This window comes from Poecilia mexicana, unplaced genomic scaffold (genome assembly GCF_051168715.1).
Source record: "Poecilia mexicana isolate PSO_F unplaced genomic scaffold, ASM5116871v1 scaffold_2, whole genome shotgun sequence".
Taxonomy (NCBI): domain Eukaryota; kingdom Metazoa; phylum Chordata; class Actinopteri; order Cyprinodontiformes; family Poeciliidae; genus Poecilia; species Poecilia mexicana.
This window is the reverse complement of record NW_028263371.1, coordinates 17,142,211-17,153,914: the sequence shown is the minus strand read 5'-3', so window position 1 is coordinate 17,153,914 and position 11,704 is coordinate 17,142,211. Positions and strand designations below refer to the sequence as shown.

General features: G+C 40.2%; 1 protein-coding gene across 2 annotated transcripts; it reads right to left on the bottom strand.

The window, feature by feature from the left end:
* Positions 1-2,351: 2,351 nt before the first annotated feature.
* On the bottom strand, positions 2,352-9,666 carry rgcc (regulator of cell cycle). 2 transcript variants are annotated; one of them, XM_014986762.2, is made up of 5 exons: positions 9,500-9,662; positions 9,166-9,339; positions 5,449-5,541; positions 4,780-4,842; positions 2,352-2,935 (listed from the first exon to the last, which is right to left on the bottom strand). In XM_014986762.2, the coding sequence occupies exons 1-5, from the start codon at positions 9,525-9,527 to the stop codon at positions 2,928-2,930; spliced, it is 366 nt and encodes a 121-aa protein (XP_014842248.1). In that variant the 5' UTR covers positions 9,528-9,662; the 3' UTR covers positions 2,352-2,927. The 2 variants fall into 2 exon arrangements, with proteins under 2 accessions (XP_014842248.1, XP_014842247.1); XM_014986761.2 differs by lacking the exon at positions 2,352-2,935 and having other exon boundaries at positions 4,769-4,842; positions 9,500-9,666.
* Between the last annotated feature and the right edge of the window lie 2,038 nt (positions 9,667-11,704).

Sequence of the window (11,704 nt, the reverse complement as noted above, 5' to 3'; positions counted from 1 at the left end):
GTGCTCAGGAATTCCTTGCATTATTTGTGTTCTCTTCATCTCTTCATCATCATCTGTTGGGGCAGCAGCATCAGAACCAGTGACCTAAAAAGGCTCAACAACCTGATGAAGAAGGCTGGTTCTGTTCTGCAGACGACTGTGGGACCTCTGGAGATGGCGATGCAAAGAAGGATTTCACATAAAACCAAGAAAATTATGGACAACCCTGACCATGTCTTCAGCCAAAAGGCTTGACTTGGACCACTACATGAGATCCTTCCTGCCCAGAGCCATCACCATCTACAGTAACTCCTTGAAAGAAATTGAATTAATATGAGCTACGACAACATTTGAGTCCAGTGTGAGGGCTTGCACAGAACCCATGAAGCAAGAAAAGATGTCTGCTGCTGCCAGACAGGAGGAAGCTTGTTTCAACAGGGAGGGCTTCATCCCTGGCCCTCAGTGGTGGGACAGGGGGGGATCATCTGTTGTGTCAACACACTGTCACCTCATCTATCCTCTGAACATCGGACTCGGAGCGCAGAGCAGCGCAGAGAGCTGGACTCCAAGTACCCAGCTTCACTCTGCCAACTGTGCTGAGGAAGCAGCTGGTATCTCTGTGCCAGCTTCCTGTAGTTAGATGAATCCACGCTGGCATGGAGGGGCAGCGGATGGGCAAAATCTGCAGACCGTGATTAGTAGCCATAACTTTGGGGAACCAGTTACTGAATGCAGATTAGCGACGTGAGTTTGTTTCTTTTTACAAGCAACACTGATTGCCTTTCCATTACAAACGTGCGCAAAACGTTGTTGATGTTGGGCCAGTGTTGAAAAAAGCCACAATTGCCGTGTTTCCATTACACAACAAATGCAGTTAAAATCACACATGAATAAGTCTGTTCACTCGATAAGCCATTAAAGAAATATGCCACGCCATCATCCACTGGATCTGTTTGCCATTTTCCTTTCAACTTCACAGTTCTCATCTGTTTTTTGTTGGACAATCACATCAGATACAGATAAAGTACATTGAAGTTTGTTGTTTATTTTTCTTAAATGACAGCATAAAATCCAGGGATAAAACCCTAAAGAAAAGGGTGTATTTGACTACATTTACCTGCAGCCTGTCTGCACCTGCTGCACCGTCTCTATGAAACCCGTATCAAAGCATGCCTCAAAAGATGGGCGACATTTGACCTCCAGTGGTCAACAGACAGAGGGGTGCCTGTGACATCAGAGGACTTCAGCCTCAGCTGCTGCTGAGCGGGGTCACACCCTCCCGTCTCCCTCCACCCCTGGAAATAGACCCTGTTGCTAAAGACGTTACATAAGTGCTGCTTTGTTGAGTGGATGATTAATGGGCTCAGAAGCCCCGAGATTTGTTTAATCTATTTCAGTGTGTCTGTTCCTGCTTGCATGAGACGTATTCTAGGAAGGAAGTGGATGTTCCATCGCTTCGCTGATGCTAGTGGCTATATTTCCATCCGTCTCTCTCAGGCGGACGGCAGCACGGATCTGTAGATAAGCAAACCGAAATGTAGAGAAATAAACACAACGCTGTTTGATTTGCCTGCACGGAAGACATGAAGGTCCGGCTGCAACAGGCTGTGTAATCCGAAACGTGACAAAAGATGGGCAGGTAGAGGGATTACGAGTTCACTAAAATGCCACATTAGTGAATTCAAATTTTTTTATATTTTCACAAAGAAGCATTGTTAATTTTAATGCCGGTTTCTCAATTGGGAAAACTCAAAATGACGTTTTGCCTCCCAATCAGCTGATTGGGTTTCAAATAAAATCCCCAAAACTATGAAACCTGAAAAAACACAAGAATCATCAGTGACATAAAATTATGCAAATTAGAATTACAAAAATCAATTTGGTTATGGAAACAGGTCAGTTTTGGATAAAAAAACAAACTAATTTTCATAAATTTTTGTAGTACAATAATGAGGTGAGTTTTTGTGGCCATAACCAAATTAGTGTTTAGTGTATCAGTGCTCACAGAAAGTCGTCTGCTTTTATACAAGCTCACTGCAAAATTATAATATATATATGTTTATGGATATTACTGCTAACAATGTCACAGCGCCACAGAACCTTTAAAACCAAAACGTCCCTTTAAGATGAGTGACATCATCTGGAATTTTCATTAAGAAAAAAACTCCAAGATAATTAGGGCCACAATATAAAAGCTGCCATGGCAACAGTGTATATAAAGAACTGGTGACTCATTTTTAGAAATTTCAAAAGTGAGACTAGATGTTTTCCTCATGGTTTATTTCCTTCCTGAAAAAAGAAACTTATTTCATCAGACTTTTTGACAGAGCAGGCCGATGGCATGAATGCAAAATAAATACAAGAGCCTCGTGTTGCTATGTTAAGAATATTTTATAGTTGAATATTTTTTTCTCTGGCAGGTGTTAGCTGTATTAGATACAGACACTGCTCTCCAGTTTTCCCTCCAGTCGGTGTGAGTCTCATCTTGATCCGTCCGGGTTAGCACAAATAGAATCTGAAACATTATATACATACGATACAAAAATAGATTTCACAAAAAGGATCATAAATCAACAGCAGGAAGCTTTATAAAATTACAAATATGTTTCTGTTACAAAAAGCCTTTTTTTTGCTTAAATTACTCTTCCAGCTCAAGTTTTGGATGAGAGAGTGGAGCCTGGGGTGTCCGTCAGGTTGATGTTAGCGATCCAAACTCGTTTTAGTTCCAGTTCTACAGAAAGCAGATTGAGAACGTCCCTGCAAGCACTTAGAGTCCAGAAAGTGTGTGTGGACCGGCTGCAGCAGCCTTCAGGGTTCTGCTGCTGTTCTCTGCAGCTGCATCTTGCTGGGCAGCTGACCAGGCGCGTTTTAACTGCTCAGCAGGGGTCCAGAAATCCACTCCCTCCCTCCGTCATGGCTACTCTCCAAGGTGACAGAGAGCTCCTGGGTCACATGCCTGGGGACAGACAGACGGACAGAGAGACACGATCAGGGATCTGAGACACCGGATCTATTCTCAGAGCGGCAGACGCTTGATTTAACAGGCTGGACGTCGTAAAGCCGTCGTTCTCTGGAGGCTGACTGCCGAGGTTATTATAGTTAACTACAGCTAACGAAATAATGAGGACTGAAATCGGGAAAACATGTTTGTTAGCTGAAGTAAATAAAAAATTGTGGATTCATGAAAAAATAATTACAGGATCAATATTGAAATATGCAGTATCGCATACCTCTAATGTCTACTGACTGGAAGGACGGACAGATTTTCCTGAATGTTCCATCTGCTCCCCTCTCTATTTTAACACAATGGTATGATTCCGTATCCTCACACGTGATTGGCCACAAGGCTGCCATGCTACCAATCACAACAAAGTTCTGCCGTGAGCAGGGCGGAGCCACTGAGAGTGAGAGCTGAGCAGTGAAAGAAAAACAAAGTTTACTCTTTGGCCTAACTCAGATTGTTTGGAACAACATTTTCGTTATTTGAATGAATATGAATACATTTGTGATTCAAATGACTCATTTTTAGAAATTTCAAAAGTTAGATGTTTTCCTTATAGTTTATTTCCTTCCTGAAAAAAGAAAACTGAACCCAAATTTGGATTTGTATATTTTAATTCCTTCTGTTGTAATTTGATGCTAGATTAAAAAAAGAAAAAGAAAAAAAACCTGAACATAAAATCACATAACCTGACCATGGTTATTATAGTTAAGTAAAACTATCAAAAGTAACAACAACTTCGAATTGCTTTCAGCAGCCAACAGGAAGGATGATGGTAGAAATGGAAAATTTATCTGTTTTTCTGGAAAATGTTGACAGTTTTTTGGAAAAATAACAGTTAAGATAAGGATCTACTTACAGTAAATCCACACAGAGACTGCCAGAAATGAGAATTGTGCTAATCATGCTAATTTCAAATGTTAGCTCTGTAATCAAGATGCCAATGTTCGGACCTAATAGTGAGATCCTGCTGAAATTCAGACTGTGTACTGCTAGTATTAATAATTCAAAATGGATCATGAGGAAAAGGCTGTTTGAGTTTCTTTATAGCTCCATATATAAAGTTGGTACCCACTGTTGATTTAAAAGGACATTGTTGAAAGAACTGAACATATTTTTTACATCTGACAAAAAATGTAAAAGGTTAGTTGTCTGTAATTTGTTTAGTAAAATGTCAAAAACATATGTTGTAATTTGTAGTTTCACTTTAAGATAGCTGGGTCTCATAAACCGATTTTACTGCAGTTATTGTGTTTCAGTGCTGCAGAGAATAACAGCTCTGCAACTGTTGTTTTATTTTACCATTAACATTTTATTGGTAAAGCAGTTTAAAATGTAACTTACTCAGAATGTTGTAAAAAGTTTAATGCTGTTATTTATAGATGAAGAGAAAACAAAATTTAGAAATCTAATATTGCTAGGTCAGAGCTTTATAACCTTAGGGACACAAGATGGAGTTACACGTGCAAACAAAAGTAGAAAAAGATCCAGGAAGCTGGAGTTGTCGCTGCTTCCTGCTAATTTCACAACGCTAGCAGTCGGGTGACAAGGTGAAAGGCGACCCTATGTCTGTGTCTGATGTAACCCAAGACGTCTGTACAGCATGCCCAAGGCCCTTCGTAATCCTGACACATCATTGTGTCTTGGAAAGCAGAGGGTAGGGCCTCCCGTGGCGCTCCGTGAGCGGTCGTTAGCATAGCTGACACGCAACTGAACGCCCACGCTAATCCCAAAGAGCGGCGGGCGCCGTGGCGCAGGGCGGCTTAATTACTCTGGTTCTGACAGACATCAACACTCACTCTCTAATGTCCGGTCCAGGTCAGCGATGAAGTCCTCCAGTTCTTTGGTGTCGCCCAGTTTGGCTGTGGTGGGGCAGGAGGGAGAACAGAAAGATGTGTGGCGTTAAAAGATGCTCCATTTATTTTCTGTGTGATTCATTACAGTGATGTTTATCTGATTGTAGAGCTTCTGAAATGTTCTAAATTGCCTCAAATTTGGATTTCTCTGGGTTTAATGAAGGGATATATGGAAGAATGAGAGGGCCAAACAAAGACCATGGCATAAATTATTTTAATATTACATCTCCATTGCTTTTGCTTTTTTCACTTAATTTAGCATTTTTTCAACATGGTATTCATGTCAAATGTTAACATTAATGGAACGATCCCATTCAGCCTTTAATTGTTTTTTTGTTTATTTTTTGACTTGTGTATCTGTGTGTGCACAAGCTAAGAAAAATATGAGAATAATAATATCTTGTCTTCTCTGTTCCTTCGCACTGTCGCCCTGTTTTTTGACATTTTGGATTTGCATTTTAACTTGAGGTGTCCTGACACATTATTTTTCACTTCTGATTTTTGCATTTTGAACTCGCTGATTCTTCCATTTATTCCTCTTTAAATCTTTGACATTGTTCTCCTTCCATAGAGAGAGGGGAACAGTGAATGCATTATAGGTGCTGAGCTCACGTTTGGGTGACATCAGAGGCGGGGAGGTTGTGGTGGGGGAGTTCAGCCTCTCGTCACTGAAGCTGAAGCTATTTCTGTTGAGCGAATCGGCACCTGTCAGGAAGACAAAAGACACACAGATTAACGTGACACCGACACGGCCGACTCTGATCTGTACCAGCGGAGCAGCTTCACTTCAGTCTGCATTCTCCGTTATTGACGGCCTTTATCTACTGCCTGTCATCTACATGCAGCGTGCGCACGTGGCCGGACTGTCTCCACAAAAGTACAGAAAAAAAAAAGTTTTTTCATGACAGAAAATCTGCAAAAGAAGATCTGTTTAACTGTTTGTTTGCTCTGCCTCGTTTACATTCATTTGGTAATCTACAAGTAGGCCTGGGTAGCTATGAGATACCTGTATTCAATAAAATCCCCATAGTTTCACAGTCTTACAGTAGACACACAAAAATGAAAACAGAAATATTTAAATTTAATACACGCACCTAAAGAAAAATACAAACTAAATTTAGAAGTAGTCATAAATAACTGAGTTATTTTTGAGAGTTTTTTTTATGCTTGCCAGCTTGAAGTAGCGTTCCTTTCCTTAGAGTAACTTTAGATCCAAACAGTTGAATTTGTTTCTCTTGTAAGTTAAAGTGAAATAAGTGAAAACTGTAGGAGCTTGCATTCTGCCAGCAGACAGACAGTGCACAGCAACACGTTGGGGAGAGATGATGCTGTTCAAAGATAAGAACATCTTCTCTTCTCATTAAAAACACTTCAAAGAGCAGAGGGACAGTAATTGTTTGCAGAGTTGACACCTTGCAATCAGAGATGAACCAATCAGGAGTTACCTAACCGATATCCAGTTGCAATTCCCCCCACCGACATGACAACTTTGTCTTTTTAACGATTGAAAGGGATAAGGGACTCATTGTGCTCCAGCATCTTTGTTTTCGGTTGGAGTAGTTTTAAACCAAACATTTATGCATAAAATCATACGCCTGCATAAGCTGCTTCAGTCTGACGGCTGTTGGTTGTTGTAAAATAAATCAAATTAATTATAAAGCCTCCAAAAACAAAACTGCCCTTCAGAAAAAGAGCTGGTTGAGACGAAAGAACCAAACTGAAGACTTTTGTCATCCAGTGTTTGGTAGAAAGAGAGAAGAGAAAAACCTATGAATTGTACAAATGGAAATTATTGAGCATGTTTTAATTACCATGCGGTTAACTGATTTACTGCTTATTGCGACAGGCCAATCGATAAGTCAAGCTGAACCTGCCTCGTTGCCATTCCTCCCCAGCTGCAAGTGAGAGGAGAAGACGAGGCAGAACTCTGCGCTCCAGACTGCAGCTTAGCAGCGAGTCAGATGTCAAGCACCTACTTACTCCCCACTCTGACCCGCCCCCAGCAGGAGACAGGGGTCACCACACACACACACACACACACACACGCACACGCACACACACACCCACACACACACACACACACACACACACACACACACACACACACACTCTCATAAACAGGGAGTTAGCATCAGTGTTTGACTTGAACTCTCCAGGCACCTCTCATATTCATCTCTGCATCGCTTCCGTCTTCAGTCCTTCTTTTTCACAGACACATCAACACGTCGGGGGAAGCAATGGGTGGGTTCTCTTCATCTATCTGCCCCTTCATCTGCACATCCATCCATCAGGCAGTGAGACAATAGGTCCTCCTTACACTGGACAGCTCTCTCTTCATTAGACTGCCCTGGAGAGGACAGGAATCTGATCCCTTCAGTAAATCCTGAGGTTCTTTAGCTCCAAAAAAAAAACAAAAAACGAGTTCAGACACCTTCCTCCTGAGCTTGTACCGCAGATATTATGCAACTGCAAGACTAAAAACAAATGAACCCAAAATGAAAGCTTGTTTGGATGATAACTGGTAGACTTTGAATATCTTCACGGTTTCCTCTACGTGTAACAGATCGTGACGCACTGCCACAGCTAAATAAAACCTTCATCTTTAATATATTAAAACAATGTAATCCATTTGTGGTAGATAGATATGCATATATATAGAAATGCACTTATGCTAACCATAATCCCCGTTTGAAATGAATTTAAGTATCATGAAAGACTAAAAAAGCAACCCTGCCGGCTCCTGCCTGTGTGCTGCGCTGCTTTCAGGAGTGAAGTAAAACTGGAGACGATGGTCTGAAGTAGAGGGAGAGAAAAGGCGAAAGACGGTATACCTACTGGAAGGCGAAGACATTTTTAGTTCAAGCCTATGAAAACGACCCTAATGTAAACGTGTTGCATTTGAACAGCAGGACATAACTTAATGTCAAGTAGGTTATCCGTTGAGACTCGATTAAATTTCCACCATCACCGTTTCAAAAAATCCCTGATCTTGAATATCCCAAAAGTCTTTTTTTCACATCCTTCATTGGAAGTCTAACGTGTGTGTGTGTGTGGGGGGGGGGCGGGGGGGGGGGGGATGGAGCATTTCCACATATGCAGGGCTGGAGGATACTTTTCTCTGTGTGTCAGCATTTGACTCTGACCCAGATGAGTATCTGGAGCCAGCTCCACAGCTGGGGTAGACAGAGTTTTTTTTTAAAAAACCACTCTATGGTCGAGTAATATCTGAATATGTGACAGTAATCTGTGGAGAAGAAGCAAGACTGGGGAAAGCTGTGCCCAAATTATGCTACGGTGGATCTAAGCTTTAGATTTGAGGGGGAAAAAATCTTCCACTGCTGTTTGTTGAACGGCAGACGTAAGCTAACCACGCTGCTGTTTAGGCACCTAATAGACGTCCACCAGGGGGCAGCAGACTTCATATCTGTAAAATGTTAACCTACTTTTACATTTACTCCAAATTTAGAACATCTTATTTTGTAATTTTTCAATTAGAATTGTGTTTAGAATTTAAAGTAATTAACTAATAGCTTCATTATGTATGTTAACAGTCACAAAGCAATATGTTTGAGGTGAAAGGATGTCCAAAAATGTCACAGTCTAACAATAATCAATAATCGGAGGAATGGAGTAATGTAGCAATAATTTATAAAATATGTATACATATGAATAATTTCTTAAATATCAGTTTAAGCAAATATTTCACTAATAAGATTATTAATTTTATTTTAAAAAAATATGTAATTATTTAGTAATTTATTGGTAACATGCAGCATCAGATGATTTATTTCATCTGTCAGACCCACCAATCAGAGCTCAGTGGGCGGGGCTACAGTTTCAGTTACTTCCTGGTGCACTGGAGCAAATGAGCTATAACACAACTGTAGAAATATTATCTTAACACTTATTACACAAACTTTTTTTATATATATTTTTTAGATGCTGTAATTTAATAATGCAAATGATACATGGCTTATATTTTATGAACTGTGAATAATTTTAATGCACTTATATTTTACACATTTATGTCTGTTTTGTTTTGTTTTTATGACCACACGTTTGCATGATTTATGTATTGCATTCTGACACGCTGCAGTGTTATTTATTAGGTATATGACGTTCCTGGTCATATTCTGTCATAGAGTGAGTTTAAACAACTTGTTATTGGCTAATTACTTACACACATCTTAAATCGCAACATATGCAGTCAGGGACGGTCAGTTAAAACAAAGAAAAATCATAAGAAAAAAAAGATTAAGTCAGTGACATAAAGACAGAAAAGGCCATATGGAAAGAAAAGCCGGTCAGGGAGGAAGCGGTAACACTCACTGTCGGTGTCGCTGATGCCGCTGTCGCTGACGCTCGCGCTGCTCCTCCTCTTCACCGTCTTCAGGTGCTCGTCGTACCTGAAGTGTCGCTTCTCCACGGGCGACGTGAAGTCTTCGATAACCGCGTCGAACTCGCACAGGACGTCGCTCAGGTCCTCCTCCTTGACGAACTTCGCTGCAAAACGGAGGAGGCAGCAGCTGTCACTTCTACAGTTTAGGTAATTATTATACATGAAACCCTCCGACCAGGTGACAGAGGAGCACGAAGCTAGAGGTTGTTTAGCTTTTATTATTACTATTTTTATTATTATTTTAAATAATAAAAATGGACCTACCTGGAGTCTTCAGTTTCGGGGACTTCATGATGCCACCAGTCGGGTTTTAGAATATCCGGAAACTTCCTAAAAACGTCCTTAAGATAAAATATCCCAGTCTGTCCCAGCGGGAAGCGGTGAAGCTCTGATGCTCTGCAAGTATACCCGCTCAGGCCGAGGACTGGCGCTTTTAAACGAGCCCGGCTCGGAGGGGGCGGCGCGTGCGTGCGTGCGTGCGTGTCTGCGTGTTCATGTTGGCGCGCGTGACTAATAAAACTTTTCCCGGTTAAACTGCACCGCCTCCCTGTGCTCCCCCCTCCCCCAAAAAGATGTTTGTAAACAACCGTGGTGTCAGCCGCCAAGAGGAGCAGTAATGCACATGTTTTTCTGATGAGGATCCAGTTGCTGTGTCACCGGGCAGACCATAATACCCAGTGACCACACGGATATACAAGAACCAGCATCATCTTCAGTCATATCTGGGGGGTTACTAAGGGATCAGGTGCTAATATCAAATGTTATAACCTGCTATTATTATCCTAGCTCGTCACGCCAGGGGGGAAGTAAAGGTAAAAACGAAGTACACTCCCTGCTGATTCCATCTAAGGGAGAAAGTAGCAGCCATGTGAAAACATCCCAATTTGTTTTGTTTTTACGTGTTCTATGAAATGTAGACCAAAAAGTTCTTTTAATACTAGGTTATGAGTCTGATTGATGGTTTCACAGTACAATTAGTTAAATTAACTACTTTGTCTAATGTTAAGATAATAAATTAGTATGTTGATAAGACTTAAATTTGTATGAGACTTGGGTTAAAGTGAACGCTTTTTATATTCTATATAAAAATATAAAAACGTAAAATAAATAGACAACATATTTTCTAATTACATTTTTACAGACAACCAACTGAACTTTTATAACTTTGTTTATACGTAGCCATGTATGTTAACTTTATGACCAATTTTCTGGTCAAAGAGTGATTGTTGAGCATAATACTAGCTTAGTAAAAGGCCAATTTTATGTCAACTAACATCAACAAACATCACTTAATTCACATTTTTTTGTCAGTAACAGTTCTCTACCTGTAGCAGAGACATGTCATACTGCAGACAGTTTGTAGAAAACTGAACAAATAAAAGGTTGAAGGCTAACAGCTAAGCTAGCTCAAGTGTTATGTTTTAGTTAATTTTAGCCAAAGAGAACAACTCAAATTCAATATTTTCTGAATACAATATGTTAATATGTGAACACTTTATCGAAGTGTGAGGCTGCATTCTCTGCCAATAAATGTCCATGTTATCATATGACATCATATTAGTTGAATTCTGTCAAAGATGTCACAGTAACAAATAGTTGAATTTCATTTTTCATGTGAAGATGCTGCCCTTGTAACCTTAGCATAATAAGACAGAAACCGTGTTAGTAAGAAAAGAGCGAGAAACTTAACTTATTTTTTAGTTGTTGTGAAGTATAAATACAAAAATGAGAATCTATTTGACTGTTTTTAATTGCGAGGATTAGATAAAATGGGTGGTTTCCTCAAACTAGCTGTTAGCCTTCCACCATGTTCTTCTATTTCCTTCAAATTCACAGCAATTTGACATCTGTCAAATAAAGATAAGAGAATGGTTATGACCTGACAGGACTTGAATTCAGAAAATCTAAGTAATTTGCGAGAAATAGAAAGCATAAAACTGTTTCCTCAGACAAACATGTTCTAAGTCTTGATGTTTTTGCAGAGTTCGTGCCTTCATTATCTCTGAGGTTGACGACAGGTTTATAATTATGAGACAGGTTTATGTACCTGGCAGGGTGTTTTGGCCAAATCTTCCAAGCAAAACCAAGCTTATACTGCCATCTGCCGGTAGAACATCAAAGCTGACAAGACCAGCAACTAAAGGACAACTTCCGAACCAAACCTGAAAATTTTAGACACAACTTCGAAGTCGAATAGTTTAAATCGAAGTTAGTCGAAGTCTGAGGTGAAATGCTGGACGCACTTAAGTCCAATGGACGGGCGTAAAAACTTTGAGACCAGTACTCATTTTACAAGCTCGTCACAATGTCTTCCGAGTTTGTTTTCATCCTCAGTTTTCTCCTACAATTTGCTAACACTCAGAGATTACTTAGTTATTTCTTAAGATGCCAACCGTGATGCGCTCCAAGTTCAGGGCTTATTCGAGTTTCACTTTGATTGACCAGTGAGGATGTCACCAAATACACAAA